The sequence below is a fragment of the Pseudorca crassidens genome, chromosome 6 (assembly GCF_039906515.1).
Source record: "Pseudorca crassidens isolate mPseCra1 chromosome 6, mPseCra1.hap1, whole genome shotgun sequence".
Classification (NCBI taxonomy): Eukaryota; Metazoa; Chordata; class Mammalia; order Artiodactyla; family Delphinidae; genus Pseudorca; species Pseudorca crassidens.
The window spans coordinates 1,184,557-1,201,920 of NC_090301.1; the positions used below are offsets into that span (position 1 = coordinate 1,184,557).

At 68.5% G+C, this 17,364-nt stretch overlaps 1 protein-coding gene across 3 annotated transcripts in view; it reads right to left on the reverse strand.

Moving 5' to 3' along the window:
- Positions 1-2,229: 2,229 nt before the first annotated feature.
- Positions 2,230-17,364, reverse strand: part of GPC1 (glypican 1) — a 29,564-nt gene continuing 14,429 nt past the window's right edge. Inside the window, exons 1-9 of one of the 3 annotated variants that reach the window (XM_067740015.1) lie at positions 14,293-14,599; positions 9,470-9,628; positions 7,028-7,419; positions 6,257-6,422; positions 5,328-5,458; positions 5,122-5,241; positions 4,889-5,022; positions 4,355-4,530; positions 2,230-3,993 (exon numbers count right to left, since the gene is read on the reverse strand). In XM_067740015.1, the coding sequence (XP_067596116.1) occupies positions 3,758-3,993; positions 4,355-4,530; positions 4,889-5,022; positions 5,122-5,241; positions 5,328-5,458; positions 6,257-6,422; positions 7,028-7,419; positions 9,470-9,628; positions 14,293-14,329 (1,551 nt within the window). In that variant the 5' untranslated portion in view covers positions 14,330-14,599 and the 3' untranslated portion in view covers positions 2,230-3,757. The other 2 variants (XM_067740016.1, XM_067740014.1) reach the window with 2 other exon arrangements.

The window sequence follows — 17,364 nt, forward strand, 5'->3', positions numbered from 1 at the left end:
AGGGAGGACGGCGGAGAGTGTGCGTGAAGGGGGGCGCGGTGCGGGCGGGGGAGAGAAGGGGCGGGAGTGCGGATGGGCTGACGGCCCCTCCTAGGGCCCCTCCTAGAGCGGTGGAGGAGGGGGGCGGGGGACAGGCCAAGAGGATGCTATGAGGGGAGCCCATGTTCTCAGGGCATGAGTGGAGGGGACAGTGGGGGGTGGCGGGCCAGAGCCTCTGGGCCGGAGGGACCAGGCCGGTTGGTAGTACCCCGAGGGATGCCAGATAAGGTCTGGGGAGCAGCCCGGAAGCTGGGAAGGGGAGTCGGGGAGCCCAAGAGGGGCACAGCCTGGGAGGAGGCCTTGGGATGGGGAAAGGGCAGTGGCATTTGGCCGGGAATGTTGGTGGTTGAGATAAAGGGCCTGGAATTTGGGGTGCTGGGGTTCTGCCCAGAGCCAGCGTTCTATGCTCTGGAGAGATGGGGTGGGGGGCAGGGTGAGTCCCAGGAAGGATGCAGAAAACAAGTGCCTGGAACCTCAGGTTCCTTCCAGGCCACAGAGCCCCCGCCAGCCCCCGCTTGGAGCCTGGGGAGCTGGGCACCCGCCCCTCCCCCCTTCCGCCCACTACCTCCTCCTCCTCCGGGTCCTGGGGAGGCTCCCAGCTTAGTTTCCTTTGTGGTTTGTGTTCTTGTTTTTAAAGAGACCACCCTCCACCCCCTTATAAGAGCTTCAAGGCCCTGGATCCAACCTAGTGCAATGCTGGAAATTTTAAAAAGTCAACAATAAAAGGAGCCCCTCCCCCTCCCCCCGGTAGGACAGGTGTCCGCACAAGCGTGTGGACACGCTGGCCTTGCCCAGGCCACCCACAGGTAGCTCCCTGTGGAGCTGGCTGATCTCTGCCCGTCACTGTGGGTCGGTCAGGCTGTCTGTGGCTTCCTGCATCCCCATGAGGAATGAACGGAGCCCAGGAGCCAAGGAGGGGGAGCCTCTCGCTGCCCAGCACCTGGCCTGGGGTGGGCAGGGCTTGGGAGCTCACGGGTGGTCCGGGGCCGGGCCCAGGGCTGCAGGGACAAGGCACAGAGACCCCCGAGGTGGGCGCCCTCCCTTCGTGCTCCTGACCCATCGGCTGTCACCTCCCCTGTGGACTCCTTTCCCCCGACAGGGAAAATACATCCAGCTCTGTTCACAAGGAAACCTTTGAAGCAACGTGGCAACGAGCCACAGAAGTCAGACCCTGAAGCTGCCACGCAAGTCGAGGTGCTTACGTTGCACCTACAGTCACGAGTGAGCGTCTGGGCGCCCACCTGCCTATACAGGGCTCCAGGAGGAGCTGGGCCAGCAGGAACGGGGACCACCCCAGGACTCGTGGAGGGGTGGGCGGGTGAGCACGCAGTTGCTGCCCGGCAGGTGTCCAGGGAGGCCTGAGCTTCGCCCCAGGCCCAGCAGGAGCTGTGACCCCTGCAGGACTCCCTCCGTGGAGCTGCATTCTCCTCCCAGGGTGCGCCGCCTGGCCCCCCCGACCCCGTGCTGGGGGCCCAGCTCCCTGTACTCACGGGGCCCAGGGTCCTGGCTGCTGGTCCTTCAGTGGTCCAGGGCCCCAGGAGACAAGAGAAGCTTTGTGGAACATTTGACCGGCAGCCACTGTGGGCTGCGACACCCAAATAAAGTGACCCTCGGTGGCTGCCGCCTCTGCGTTGCAGCCTCTGGCTGAGGTGCAGGGCCCTGCACTCGGTGCGGTGCTGCAGAGGCCGGTGTCCAGGGGCTGCAGGGCCCCCCGGGGGCAAAAGTGGGTCTGGCAGCTTCACTCAGGGATCCCACGGGACTGCCTGGGGAAGGGCAGCGTGGCTGGGCAGGGGTCCGCGCTCTGGTGAGAGGAGCCAGGTGTGGCAGGGCTCTCTGTAGCACTGGGGGCTGACTGGACCATCAGGATGTCTCGCCAGGCTCGGCCTCAGGAGACGCTGGTCCCCGTGCCCTGATCTGGGCATCTCTGAGGCTACTTGGCAGGAACTGGTAACGGGAACCTTCCTGGGACACGTGTCTGGATGTGTGTGTACAGAGCAGGGGCGGTGAGGGTGGACGGCAGGGGGGACCCCGGTTGGGGGCAGGACAGCACTCTGCAGCCGTGGGCCACACCGCCAGGCGCGATCTGTGTCCGAACCCCTCCTGACCTCCCCACCGGCCACGGCCTGCTGTGCACGGCCCACGGCACACCCTTGCGGCCGGGCTGAGCACAGCGGGATCACTGCAGCCACACGCGGTCTCCAGCCTTTTATTCATACGAGGACTCAAAGAACACACGTCACCTGCTGACACCGTGCAGCACAAGGAGACGGCAGGCCTGGCCGCCGCCTGGCCAGTGCCCGTGGCAGGGCCGCCCCTTCCAGAGACACATGTAGGGCAGGGCCGGAATGCAGGCCACTCTGGGGCCGTCCTGGCACACGGGTGGTCACTGCCCCAGAGCCCCTGAGAGTTCAGCTAGCCCTCACTCGCAGGGAAGGAGGCCCCAGGCCCAGCCCCCTGCCCAGGCACGACAGGGTTACGATGGGGTGGGTGTGCCTGTGAGGCTGGGCTGCCGGCGGAGTGCAGGACCCCACACACCCCAGAAGCCCTAACCAGTGGCCAGGGGCCCCCCGGCCCCGTGAAGAAAAGCAAAGCAGCGCGAAGCAGCCTTCTCAGGGCCCGGGGGCTGGTGAGGACCACTCTCCCTGGTCATGGTGGCTTAACATCCCCCAGACCCTCAAGGACCACCCTCCTGTGCCCGGCTCCCTCTGTCGCCAGCCCCTCCCCAGGCCCTGCAGAGGGTAGGGCCCAGGAGGGTGGGCCCACAGGTCTACGGAGGGGCCTGGACAGCCTGAGTGAGCGGGGGTGCGCCCAGATCCCAGGGCCACGGAAGGTCGCCCGGGACCTTCAAAAGCATTTGGGGATGAGCTGAGAAAGCAGCTCTAGGTGAGAGGACGGGAAGCGCTTGCAGAGTACGCACGGCTGGAAAAGCCCTTAACTGTCAAAGCTCCCCGGGCCCTGCAGCTGGCGGGGTCAGGGAAGGGATGTCCCTCCGGCCTGCAGAGCCGGGTCTCGCTGGCCCTGAGCTGAAGTTTCACCAGCCACCCAGCATCTCTGTGGCCAGGTGACAGCCAGGGGTCACCTGCAGCCCTGGCCTGTGTCGCCCTGAGCTGGGACTGGCCCTGGGTCTGGGTGGAGACAGGGGGCAGGACAACGGCAGGTGGCGCGTCCGCACAGCCCAAAGTCCCCTGTGGATGGGCAGGAGCCGCGGCCCAGCCCCGCACAGACGCAGCTGAGAGGTGGCTCTGGTGGGGGGGGTGGGGCAAGGTTCATGCGTGATCTCAAAGGCCCCGTTAGACCCTAGACGGCGGGAACCCCGACGCCCTCTCAGGGATTCTTGGGCGCTGGGGGTGGGCCTGACTTTCAGACACCTGGAGGCCCCGGTGCTCGGCGGGGCAGGCGGGAGATGAAGGCGCGGCTCGCGCTCCGGCGGGACTCTGCTCGGGCCGCCTCCTCGCAGGCCCCGGTACTGCCGTGATGGCGCAGGAGCTGGGGGCGAGAGACGGCACCGGCATCCCCGAGGTCCCTGAAATGCATGGCTTTTGGGGACGCCGTTCCCTGCTGACCTGAGGGCCTCATACAAAACTAAAAGCCAGGGTGGCTGGCACAGCCCCTCGCCCGGCCCCCAGCACAGTCACGGCCGCGGTTCCTCGCCGACCCTTCCTGTACCGTCTGGTTTTGGCAAAGTCAGTCCTTGGCCTCGGGCCCTGGGGCCGGGCAGTTACCGCCACCGGGGCCTGGCTGCTGAGAGCACCAGCGGGAGGCCGGAGAGCAGCAGGAGGCGTGTGCAGGGCTGCGGGCGGCCCGTGGCCGACGCCTTCTGACCCTCTCGCTCGGAGAGGCCGGGCAGGGCGTGGCTCAGGGGCGTCCGGGAGCTGGAGCTCTTCCTGCCGACCCTCCGGCCACACTCGTCGTCGGGGCAGCCCTCGCCGCTGCCTGAGCCGCTGCCGTCATCACCTGGGGAGAAGAGGCGGCTCCAGTGGGCCCGCCCAGCCCTGGGGACCCCGAGAGCCGCGTCCCTCCGCCTGGGCCTCGCGGGCCAGTGACGCCAGCTCCGCCCTGACCGCAGCACCCCGACCCCCTGGGCCTGCCGAGGCTGGGAGGACGTCCGGGCCGGGTCACAACTGTGCCCGGGGACAAGGGGCAGGGGGACTTTGTGACCACACCGGGCAGTGGCAGCGTCCTCAGAGCCACTGTGGAGGCCCGGGGGCTGGGAGGGCCCCATCCGCTGCAGCCTTCCCCGGCCGGGGGCTCTCCCTGGCGTTCTGGCACCAACCCTCAGCTCTCAGCCCCCAGGCCACCCCTGGCCCGCTCTCACTGGCGTCCTGGAAGTCCACGTCGTTGCCGTTGTAGGCGCCGCGCAGACGGTTGGTCGTGATCTTCAGCTGCATGATCTGCTGGCGGATGGCCATGTCGGGCTTGGTGATGTCCACCTCCACCTCGGGGTTGTTGATCTGGTTGGCCAGGCCGTCGCCCATCACCTCGGGCAGGTACCTGGAGGCCGGGAGGGCAAGCCCTGGGTCACTGCCCTGCTCCCCACACAGGGGCACTGCCCCAGCACGCCTGCCCACTCCCCTCCCCCCATCAGGGCGGTGGCAAGCCTGAGACCCCCCCAGAGGCTCCAGGGGCCGACGGGAGCCCGTGCAGACCCCACTGCAGTGGGGTGAGGATGCGCTGAGCATGGCGCCTGCTGTGGGGAGCTGGCACAGGGCGAGGACTCAGCCCTCATCCCAGCTCTGGGTCCCGTTGGGTGTCCCGCGTCAGGTATGGCCCTATGCACACAACATCTGGTACCCCAGACTGGCAAGGGGCCGTGAAGGAGGGACGGAGTGTGTCAGCCAGGGGCACCTACCGACCCTTGGCCACCCCATTCCAGCAGCGGTCATCGCTGGCCGCGCTCATGGCCAACTTCTCACTGCACAGCGTCCCCGGGAGGCTGATCCAGAAGTCCTGGGCATCTCGGAGCTGGGCCTTGGCCTCGGAGACCTGCAGGGCAGCAGTCAGGCCCCTGGGCGCCCCGGCCCAGCCTGCCCTGGACCCCCAACCGCTTCCCCCCAGGGCCTGCCCGGCTGAGGGGCCCCTCACCAGCTTCTGAAGCGTGCCCGCGGGTGGCTTCTCCGGCAGCGCCAGCTTGCCCCGGCGCCGCTTCTCCTCGGGCTCGGGGCCCTGGGGGTTCACCTTGGGGTTCCCGCAGCCCTGGATGACCTGGGGGGAGAACGCAAGTGTCCTGGAAGGGTACGAGGCCGTATCCGGGGCGCCCACCCTCGCCCACTGCATGCCCCTGCCCGCACCTTGGCTGTGAGGGTGTCGCTGTTGTCCTGTAGGGCGCTGATGGCCTCTGCCAGCCACAAGTGCACGCCGCCGATGACGCTCTCTGCGCCCGTCGGGCCCCAGAACTTGTCTGTGATGAGCACCATGGAGTCTGGCACGGGCGTGAGCACACACACAGGGGGCACTTTGTACGTACGCGCACTGGCTCACCACGTGCTACCACACACACGGCAGCTTGTACGAGACGATATATCTGTATGTCGGCTCACTTCAGGCCAGCCCGTGTACACGTTAGCGCCTGTGTGTGTCGGCACACGTACACCTGGCCCACCACATCCCTATGTTACCTCACATAGTTTTCACGTTGGCTCGAGGCATGCCAGCACACGTCCACGTTAGCACGTGTCTCAGCACGAATGTGGGCTGGCCCACGTGTCAGCACGCGTTAGAACTTACACATCTCGGTATACTGAGGCTCGGTAACTGAGGCTCGGTATACTGAGGCTCGGTAAACTGAGGCTGGCAGAGACGCCGGTTCCTGTCTGAAGTCACACAGTCAGCTGAACCCTCCCGTCAGCTCACGTGTGTCACCGTGGATGCACGCGGGCTCACCGCGCAGCAGCAGGTGTACACACTGTGGCACATCTGTGTTGGCACAGCTGCTTGGTGACCCACGTCACGTCGGCACCCCTCAGAGCTGGCCCACCCCAGGGCAGCAACGCACACGTTAACTCACGCATGTGTTGGCACGTACGCGCTCAGTGGAGAAGGGCAGGACTGTGACCCCGCAGGGCTCCCTCCCGGGCAGCTGCCCACGTTGCAGTCTGTTCGGGACGTTCGGGGGGCAGCTTGTTCCTCGCCCCAGGGACCGCCTGCTCCAGAGGACAGGCCCGGTTTTGCACGCCCCCAACCCCCCTTCCCGCAGGCGGTGACGGCAGTGGGAGCTCACCCAGAAGGTTCCTCCACTCGGCGTCCAGGTCGGCCTGGTTGGCCAGGCAGCCCTTGAGCACGTTGCGGCAGTAGTCGGGGCAGGGCCGGGCGCCAGGCACCCCCAGGCAGTGGGCACAGTACACCAGCTTCATGACGGCCCGTGAGCACTCCGGGCTCAGGGGCACCTGGGGAGGCAAGGCAGCCTGAGCGCCACCCCGCAGCAGGTGTGCAGCCCCACAAGGCGCGCCCGGGTCCTTCTCAGATGACCAAGCAGGCCTGCTGGCCATGGTGGGGCTCCGTCTAATAAGCGATACACTCACAGTGCCGCGACTCCCCGGGGCACCGCGGTCACGAACCCTCCCAGGGAAGCGGGAATACCGCCCACCACGCAGCTGAATGGATGGAGGCTGCGGCTGTAGGTGACTCGTTAGGGACCCCAGTGGGGGTGGAGGTGGCTCACGATGCCCTCCCACACCCGACGCTGGTGGGTCTGACACGAGCGAGCTGCCCGACGGGGCCAGGCATCCCTCGCCCCGGCCTCGGAGCACACATCTCCCTCATCCCCCGTCTCCCGTCCACCTGACCCCTGGAGCTGGCTCAGCAACCAGCCGCAGCCCTCTTCCCTTCCCTTTCTGCCCGGGACCGGCCTGGCCATCGCTGCCCCGAGCAGAGCTCGCATGCTGGATCCTCCCACCCGCCCGGGTGGGGGGTGGAAGGGGACACCGGGAGTCCCAGGGCCCCGGGGTGGGGCGCGGGGACGTGCGGCAGGGGGCGGGGCCTCCGCGCGCACCTGGGCCACCTTCCGGACCACGTCGCTAGCCACGCCCAGGCCCTGCACGAAGGCGCGCGCCGCCACGAAGGCGCGGGTGGCGCGCAGGCGCAGCTCGCGGGGGGCCTCCCCGAAGGGCCGCAGCGGCTCGGCCTGCTTGCCCAGGCAGTCCAGGTAGTCGTCGGGCAGCAGCAGCTGCGGGTGCAGCTGCCGGAAGAGGCGCTCGAGCAGGCGGGCCCAGAACTCGGCCAGCGTCTCCTCCAGGTGCAGGTTGGCGCCGCGGTAGTAGAGGCGCAGCTCGGCGTACAGGTCGCGGAAGGCCTTGGCGTTCTGCACGTACAGCTCCCCGAAGGCGCCCGGGAAGGTCTCCTGCAGCGCCCGCTCCGAGTCGTTCAGCAGGCGCTGGAAGTGATCTGCGCACGGGAGGCGGGCGTCAGGCCTTCCCGGAGCCCCCTGCCCACCCCGCGTGCTGTGGCAGCGCGACCGGCATTAAGGGGGCTCTGCCGGGGACCCCCGGTGCTGTGAGAGTCATCAGAGCCTGCACGGGTCCTGGGTGCCCACCCCCACGGGGCTCTGAGACCTCCCCCTCCTGGCCCGGGGCCTGGGCATCCAGAATCCATTTCTGAGCTGGGCCTTGAGCAGGGGACACACGGTGCCTCACTGCCCCCCGAGATCACCTGGCAAGGGTCTGTGTGGAGGGGCAGGAGGGTGCTCTGAGTCGGGGTGGGACCCACTGGGGGAAGAAGGCCCAGGGCGTCCCTCGCCTGCTTTCCCTCCCAGCAGCTCTCCTTGCGTCCCTCCCCCTCCCCGTACCCCGGCCTCTGACACCCAGCCAGGCCCCCTGCCCTGGGGGTGTGCCTCTGCACTCTCCACCCTGCCCACCTCTGAGGCTCTCCTGGGCTTCCTGCCCTCCCCCTCCGTCCTCATCTCTCTCGGACGCCCTCTCTCCGGTTTTGGAAGCTGGACAGCCTGAGGGTCTGGGGAGGGTCTCCGCAGCCCTCGGGATGCACCCAGAGTCTCGGAGGGGGGTGCCGAGGCGGGGCATGAGCGTGGGCCGCAGACCCCTGTGGTTTCAGGGAAATACCTCTGGGCCCCGTGTGCTGAGAACGAGGCCCCTAACGCCGTCCGCCCCTTTCAGCAGGGAGACGGCAGGGTCCATAAGCACACAGACCGTCCACTCAGACGCTTCCTCGAGAGCTGTGGCCAGCCCTCCCCACACAGGCCCCAACTCGGGTGTCCAGGGACACATGGCCAGGCTGGCTTTGCTCTGAGGCGTGATGGACATTAGGCCTCTGGCTCTCGGACCCGTGTCTACACCCACCCCACCAAGACCCTCCCGCAGCTCCGGCTGTGCCCCTGCAGCTCCCCAGCGGATGGTCCAAGCTCCCATCCAGCCCCTGCCGCGGGACTCCGGGTCCTGGTCCCCACACCAGCCTCCGGCCCAAGCGGGCAGTCTGTAGCTCGTCGCTAGCCCAGCAGCACACAGGGTGGTCGCGGGGCCCCCAACCCCACGGCCAGCCTCCAGCCCCATCTTTTGAGCAGGGTCCTGCTCTGAGCCAGGACGCTGGCAGCCGGCCCAGAAGGTGTGGCGCGTGAGCGTGGGCCCCGCGTCCTGGAACACAGCCACCCGAGGCCCTGCTACACGCAGGTCCCAGGCGCACTTCAGACGAAGGCTCTGAGACCCCTGCCGCTGGTGGCCAGGTAAGGACTGCTCCTGGGGTACAAGGCACGGGGCAGCCGGAGCAGGCACGACAGTGGGGCTGAGGTGCGGGGCGGGAAGCGGCACGCAGAGGGGCAGGTGGAAAGGACTCTCGGGGTGGGGGGCACAAGTGGGCCTGGAAGCGGAAGAGGAGTCGCTTTTAACACAGATTAGTGTCCCGAATGGATGCTGTGCAGGCTCTGACATCAGCTGTCACTTCTGGGGCCCCTCCCACCAGCGCCCGCCATCCCCTCCGAGGTGCCCGCTGTCAGTGTCACAACGTCATCCCGCCATCCCTTGTTTAGGGGCCCAGACACGACGAGAGAGCTGGTGAGGGGCTGGGAATAGGTGACTGACACACACAGCTGACCTGGAGGCTCGAGGGCCACGGCAGGGGCCCCGAACTCCTTGTGCCTCCACCCAGCACCCTGCAGCCCCGGCCTGGCCCCCGATATCAGTCCTCACGCTGAGCCCCCCAGCTCCAGACCACCTGGTGGCCAGTGGCAGGTGCCTAGGAGAGCTCTGGAGGGCAGAGGGTCCCCTCTGAGGGCCTGATGGAAGGGGCAGGCTGCCTCTCCCCAAACGTGCATGCCTTGGGGTGCACGGAGACCTGCAGGTGACCCCCAGTTCACGGATCCCTGCTCAGACCCCTGCACGCGGCCAGTGCTCTGCTACTACGTCCCCTCTGACCCTGCCTCACTGCGAGAGGTCCCCAAGTGCCCAGCCCCCCGCTGTGAGTGTCCTGCGGCCCCGGAGCCCCTCACCGTCAAAGCCCCGCAGCTGGGTGGCCAGCGTGGCCTGCAGGGCCCGGCCGCTGTCCAGGAGCGCCGTCTCCAGCTCGGCCCGGCTGCGGTTGGCCAGGTTCTCCTCCATCTCGCTGGTGCAGCAGGTGTAGCCCTGGGGGCAGATCCGCAGGTGCTCACCTGTGGGGAGGGGCTGGCGTGAGGGAGAGGAGGGCTATGGGAGGCTGGGGGGCGGGGCACCAGGAGAACGGGCCTCGCGGCCGGTGGGCTCTCCTGCAGAGAGGGGACGTGATCGGCACGCGGGTGGGGCTGCCTGCCAGGGTGGGGGGAAGGCAGGCCCGGCTCGGGGCAGCGCCTGGGGTGGGCCGTGCAGCCCTCAGCACAGGGCACAGGAGCAGGGCTTCCTCTGCAGAATCCCACCTCCAGGCCTCCTGGGGCAAGCCCCGGCGGGGATGGGTGTAGAGCAGGAGTGCGGAAGGCTGAGCCCTCCTCCACGCCCCCTGCGTGTGAAGAGGGCCGCCCCAGGGGCCCTGAGCAGCTCAGCTCACGCCTGGACCTCAGCACAGAGAGGCCTCAGGTCCTGTGGGGGGGGCACGGGGGGCTGCCAGGTTCGAGGCTCACAGCGGAAGTGCCCAGGCCTGCCCGGCGCCCCTCCCTGACCCCAGTGCGGGGTGCCAGCTCCCACTGAGGAGAGCAGCCCCTGCAGGCCACCCACCCACAGCTCCGGGCCGGCCAGAGGCAGTGGCCCCTCAGGCCGAGGCCCACCCAGTCAGGACAGCCCGGGCACAGGTCTGCTGGGGCCCTGCTGTGAGACCCGCACCCACCTGGCAGGACACACCGAGCCCCCTCGGGTGTGCGTACCCTCCTCTGTACCCTCAAAGCCCCCATCACCCCCGTGCCGCCGCCCGGGCGCGGGCTCCCGGCAGCACTGCTTACAGCAGCGCTGGGACTCTCGTGGTGCAGGGCGCACCTTTGAAACTGTGCTGGTCCCCGTTCTGAGGTGGGTGCTGTGAACCCACTTTACAGACCAGGAAACTGAGGCTGGCAGAGACGCCGGTTCCTGTCTGAAGTCACACAGTCAGGGGCCGAGTGGCTCAGGCCGCTCAATTTCAGGCCCCCACGGCCACTGGGCTGCCTCACAGCCCCCCAGGCCCACTCCCCACAGGCCGCAATTCCTGACTCTAAGCGGGGCAGGGCATGGAGGGAAGTGGACGCAGGGGTCTGGCCCGGACAGGGGCTGTGTGGGGCTGGAGTCGAGGGCTCGCCCGGTGCGGCTGGCACAGTTGCAGGGGGTCGTGGAGCAGCCTGGGCAGAGCTCTCTGGGTCCCGAGGCTGCCCTGAGGGGTGGGGGGCTGCAGGGTGGGCAGCGGCCTCCAGCGGAGGCCTTGCCTGGGGGAGAGGGGTGGGTAAGACCAAGTCATTCTCCGCAGGCTGAATTAACCCTGGAGAGCCTGCGGCGGGGGGGGGGGGGGGGGGGGGGGTGCTTAGGTCACACTTAAGTCTGAGCGTCCTCCTCTCCTGCACACGCCCCGGGGAAGCAGGGACAGGTGCAGAGGACAGAGTCACCCTATGGCCTGTCTGCAGCTCTGTGCCCATCAGTGTAACAGCCAGGAGAGGGCAGCGGTGCCCCAGGCGCGGTGGGAGGGGGCAGAAGGGCGCTGCACACTCCGGTGGCACTGGAGGGACGTGAAAGAGGCTCGGTGGGGAGGAAGGAGGGCGGGGGGCAGAGGCAGGAAGCGCAGCTCCTTCCCCCTTTTCCCTCACAAACCTGCCCCCAGGGCCTGCTGTCTAAGGGGCACTGTGGTCTCCACCCTGGAACAGGGCTGACTGTGGGGTAGATGTCGGAGCTCGTGTGCCTATGCCCTGCAGAGCCCCAGACCCGCGGGGTGGGGAGTCAGGGGTCTGGGACCTGCCCCCTGCCCCGGGTTGAGTCAGGCCTTTCTGGCCACGTGCGGGTCTCACGGGAACCAGCTGGGGTGAAGGGACAGAGCCTGGCTCCCCAGGGCCTGGCAAGAGAGTAAGCACCCCCATCCCTGCCCTCCTTCCTTCGGGGGGTGGGGAGGGCTGGGACCCGAGGACGTCCCCAGAGACAGTTCTTCCTCTCGGCTGCCCTTGCTGACGCTGACCCGTGGCCCTGCACCATCGCCAGCAGGGGGCAGCTCACAGACCAGGACGAGGGTCCCCCACCTGGCGTCGTCCCAGCTGGTAGAGCCGGGCAGACAGTGGACCCGTCTCCCTGATGGTGGAGGCTGTGCAACAGGGCCGTGTGCACCCAGCCAGGAGGGGCCTGGGCCCTGACCGCCTTCCCCCTGGCAGGGGCCGGGAGAGCACCCTTGGCGAGGACCCTCCCCTGCTGCTTGGGACCAGCGGGCCGTGGTGGTGCCCGGCTGGGGGTCGGGGGCTGAACTGGGTACGTGCCCTGGGGCTGGGAGCGGCTGCAGGTGCCAGCCTAGGCTCAGCTGTGACAGGCACCCAGGCCAGGTTGGATGGGTCACAGGGCAGCAGCGGCCAGGCAGGAGAGGCAGGAGGGTGCAGGCTGTCGAGGTGGCCTCCCCGGCTGGCCCCCCTCCCTCCTGAACCTTCCATTCCTGCAGGCAGGAGAGAGGCGAGGACAAAACACCCAGGACCCCCTTTTCTCAGGCCGGCTCCTTGGCAGTGTCGGGCCCACCCACCGCTCACAGCCGTGAGCCGCCCCCCCTCGCCCCCCCCCCCCCCGCCCTTGGCCTCCCCGCCCCTCCCCCGCCCCCGCCGCCTCCCTGCGGCGCCCCCTCAGCCCCGCCTGGCCACCTCGTCCAGCCAGCCCGGTGACCTGCGCTGTTCCGGCCGCCCCAGCACAGCCCCCGTCCCTCCCTCCCTCCTCGGACACACACGGGAGTGAAGACACGGAGCCAGAGCCCGGGCGCCGGCCTGAGGCCCCGGGCAGGCTGGGCTGAGGCTCCCCGAGCCCGCGGCAGGGCAGACGTGGTGGCCGCTGCTAGTCGGTGGGCAAGGCCCTGGCCCAGCTCGGCCTGGGCCCGCGGGTCATCTGTCGGTCCTGGACATCAGCCGGGCAGAGGTGGGCTCTGCAGGGCACCTTCCCAAAAAGCAAGTCTGCTCCCTGATCTAAGCCGCACGGTTGGAGGGGGGTGGGGCCTGCCAGAGGGGAGGTGAGCTCCCTGACCCTGGAAGTGTGCAAGGCAGACTGATAAAATCCCCCTCTCGTCATTTCACACCTCCACCCCCAAACCCTCACCTCTGGAGAAAGGGGGGCACTCGGGCCAGGCAGGAGGGCATGGCTGGCATCCTGTCCGTCTTAGAGCTGCCCAGTCCCACCCTCCGGTCACCCCCCCGCCCTTTCCCCTCCCCACTGGGAGGCGTCAGCCTGGCCCCTCTTCCCACTGCCCCTCCCATCTGCACTGAGGCTCCTCCCCCAGCTGGCCAGTGGCGGCCCCTCCTTCCTTCCTCAGTCTGTTGCTGCTTTTGCAACAGCAGACTACATCCTTCTAGAACTCTCCCTTCCCTCAGCCTTTGGGACACCTCCTCTCGAGATCCCAGGTTTTTTGGGAGGAAGAGGGGAAGCTCTTTCATGGCAGGTTTGCTCCCCCATCCCCAGTCTCTTTAGAGCCTCTCCTCTAGGCCTGGCCCCTAGGTCCCAAGTCTCCAAACCCCCAGCCGCCCTCCCCAGGTTAAAACACCTGCACTCGCTTCCTACCCCGCCCCCCCAGCAGTTCCTTTTCTTGCTGGATGGCAGACCACGTATCCGCCTTCTTCCCCCATGCTCAGACCTCCGGGGGGCACCCCAGATTCCGGCTTCTCCTCAGCAAGTCCCATCAGCCTATGGCTTAAACACCGTTAAGCCCCACACCTCCTGCCACCTGCTGACACAGCCGCAGTTCCCAGCCCTCCTAAGGGCACAAGCAGCCTCCTGATGGCGTTCCCACCCGGCAGGCCCCCCACCGGCTCTGCAGACCCAGTGCTTTAGCCCAAGACCCCACCCCAACAGGGATCCCCATCACCAGTGCTGGATGCAGACCTCATCTGTCCGGGCCCAGCCTGGCAGCCGCTCCTGACTGGTGGCCCCAGAGCCCTCCCAGGAGGCTGCAGAGGGAAGATGGCGCGACACCAAGCCCGTCTCTCCAGAAGCTTCTGCAGCTCACACGGGGGTACGCAGACCGCCTGCTCAACTCGCCTTTAAAGCCACATCCCAGATGCTCTGCACCGACAAATCCTGCCGCCCCTAGAATACTCTCGGCAATTCGGTGCAGGCAATTAGCCGCCCTGGCCTCCCAGGACGGTGCTGGAAGGCAGCTCTGTGGCCAGTTCTAGGCACCCTGGCCTCCAAAACACGAGGGAGAGGCCCAGGTCTGGAAAAGCAGTTAGGGGGCTGCGTCCCTACCCCTCCCTTCTTCTCAGCTCTGGACCCCAGCCGGCCTGCTGAGGGGGTGGGGCGTGCAGAAGGCTCTCCCCAAGCACGTGACCCTTCTTGGGACAACTGCCCATGCCCACTCCTGCTCCTGGACCCCTTCCAGCTCCAGTGGGCGCTGCAGGACCCTGCTGCGGGGGGGGGGGCACTGGACAAATAACCCGAGGTCCCCTGGGCACCGCCCACAACCCGAGCTCCGGACCTTCTTTCCTCATCTCCTCACTCCGCCCCACGCCCCCGCCCCGGCCCCGACCAAGAAGCGTTTGTCCCTGGCCAGTCTCTGTCGCAGGGTTACCCCGAGCACCTAGAGTCCATGCAGGGGGGCAGCCTCAGACCCACCTCAGACGGGACATTTCAACCACCATCCTCCCCCGCTCCTAACGCGGCAACAGAACCCGTAACCCCTCCTGCCCCGCTCCCAGCGCGCTTCTCTACCCCTCACCGGCCACCTCTCCGCCGGCCCTAAGCCCCTCCACCATTCCGGCCACGTGACAGCATCACCAAGGCGGCCCTCTGCCGCCGCTGCGGAGCCTCCGTCACGCACGGGGACCGAAACTGAGGGGTCTCGGCTGCGACACCTCTGCGCTCGGCGGGAGGGGTCCGCCCCTCAGGCTCGCCACGGGTCCCGCTGCCCAGGGGCTGCGTCGCTGGCGGCGGGACAAAGACCGAGCGCCCGGGCGCCAGCCGCTGCCGGCCAAGGACCGAGGGCCCCACGGCGCGGCGCAGGAGCCGGCGCGCGGGGGTCTGGAGCGGCGGCCGAGCTCCTGGCTCCTGGTGCAGCGAGCAGGGGGCGCTGGCGCAGTGGGCGCGGCCGCGCAGAGAGCAGGGGGGCCGCGCCGCCGGGGCCTGCGGCAGGCGAAGGGGGGCGGGCAGGAGGGCGACGCGATTGGCGGGGAAGGGGCTTGCCGCAGTGGGCGCGGCAGGCCCTGGCGGGGGTGGCAGGAGAGGGGGCTCGCAGGGGCTGCCGCAAGCGAAGGGGAGGGGAATGGGTTTGACGGAAGAGGAAGGGGGGCTTGCTGCAGGAAGAGATGGGGGCGGGGAGGGGTGGCAGGGGCGCTGCGGGGATACAGCGGGAGGCACGCGAAGATGGGGTGAAGGTGGGGAACTGAGGGGAGGAGAGGTGGGTTGGTGATGGGCGCACTGAGGATGAGGGATCGATGGGGTGGACATGGAGACTGGCGAGGGGGCTCATGATGGGAAGGGGATGGAGAAATGGATGAGGACGCAGACGAGGGCTTGTGGTGAGGGTGCGGGTGAGGGTGAGGGCGGGGTAGCATGGACTGAAGGTGGGGTTCTGGCGGTGGTGATGGGGGACGACAGCGCTGGAGATGAAGACGGCTAGGAGGAGGGAGTGGAGGTGAGGGTAGTGGGCCTGCGGATGGAGATGCGGTGGGCCGGCGGAGATGGAAATGGGTATAGGGCGGGCGGCCGGCTGGGCCCGGGCGGGGTCACCGGCTTGGATCCCAGCTCCGCGGACGCCGCCCGGGCTTAGCCCGAAACCCCTTCTCGGCGGCGGCTCCGGCGGCGGCGTCCCCAGCTGCGGTGGTGGCGGCGGCGGCGGCGGTCCGGGCGGGCGGCGCGCGACGCCGGGTGCGAGCGCGTGGGGGGCTCGGGGTCCGCCCGTGGAAAGGCGGATGAGCAGGATCGGGTTGGAGAGCTTGGAGGAGGTGCGCGGAACCGCAGCCGAGCGGGACCGGCTGGAGGACTCCGCGGCCGCCTCCCAGGGCGACACTACAGCCGCACTGGCGCGCACCGTGGAGGGCGGCGGCTCCCCGCGCGGCGACGCGCCTCCTCCCGCTGCCCCCGCCCCGCTGCGCTCGGCACCGCCCCCGTCTCCCAGGAAACCGCCGCGGCCGCCCCGCACCCCTCCTGCCGCCGGCTCGGCAGCCGCGCTCAGCCCCCGAGCTTCCCACGGCCAGAGGCCCACCCGGCGCCCGCCAGGCTCCTGCCGCCCTGCCCTACGGGGGGCTGCGCCCCATTTGGAGTCTGGTGGGCAGGGGAGCCAGGGCCCATCCCAGAATGGTGATGGGAGGGGCGTCAGCTCTCTCCTCCGAAGGAGAGTGACAGCCCACTGCCTGAGAGTCCCCTCTCCGCATGACAACGACCAGATCCCTACTGCTGTCTGGGCACTCAAGGGCCACCATCGGTCACTCCCGTATCCTCTCCCCGCCCTCTCCAGCCCCCAGCCTCTGGCCTCAGGGACCTGGGCCTCCGTCCTAACGTCCTGATCTGCTTCCCTAGGAAATATCAGACCGCGCCTGGCCACGCCCTCCTCTGGCTCAGCCACCTCCTCCTCCTGGCTCACCCTCCCACACCCAGGACCAATCCCCTCCACTCGCTGCAGCCCCAGCCCTGCTCCTTGCCTCCGCCGTGCCTGCCAGACCCACTGGAGAAACCACCCACTGAGTCCCCCTTCCCGCAGTGCCGCCGCGCCGGGTCCCCCCCTCCCCCGCCCCCACCCCGGCCAGCCCGCACAGGGACACGGAGACACGCGCCGCACAGGTAGCTCTGGAGCGAAGTACCCTCTCCAAGGCGGCCCAGAACACCGAGGGCCCCCGAAGAAGGGGGTTCCACCAGGTAGCTCACAAGGCCACTCTCTGCTGTCTGGTTCCTGCTCAGGGACCCCCCCCTTGAGTAGGCCACCCTGCCGGCAGGCACCGGGCTTGGGGGTGCCTTGGCGAGGCGGTGGGCCCCCCGGAGGTGGGCCTGGAAGCAGCTCTGGCTCAGAGGCCAGGCCTCTTCCCACTGGCCTCCCCACAGTGCTTCAGGGTTCAGGGCTCACACCGGGCCTCAGAACAAACTGGGGATGAAGGCGCGTCTTCTGTGCCCGCGACCCCAGGTCTTGGTTGCAGGACAGGAGGCCTCTCGTGGGGCCTGGGAGTGAGATGCTCCCTGGAAGCCTCACCCACCAGGCCAGGCTCAGCGCTGATTCCTCATCCTTGGCCCAAGCCCAGCTGCAGAGGACACTCCCCCAGGACTCTACACAGCCGTCCCTGACAGGGGCCGGGGGGGAGCTCTGGGCTCCGTACAGCTCTCCCATTTAGCTTGCCCACCCAACCTCTGGGCCAGGGGGGCAGCCCAGGAGATGGACCGATGCCGCCTGCCACTGCCGTGTCCACCGAGGAGATCCTGGAATAGCAGGAGGGGACCCTGCGGCCCAGGGGTCCTCTCAGCCAGTTTCCCCCAAAGACCCAACGCAGGCCATCCATCCACACTGGGAAGGCTGAACGGGCAGAGGGCACAGACGCTCAGCTGGGCCGGAACATAGAGCAGACCCCTGAGTGCCACTGAGGGAGCCCTCGGGGACAGGCTTAGGCCCAGGCCCATGCCCAGCACCGGCTCCATAAATGCAGAGGGGAAGGAACAGAGGGGCTCAGCCGCTCACCTCCCCACAAAGCCTGGCAGCCTCTCTGAGGTCACGGCCATCCCTGCTGGCATCCGCTCTGACCTGCTGCTTCCACTAACCCGTTGGTCTCACGCACCCTTCTCCCCTGCCCTGCTCTCTTTCAAGGCC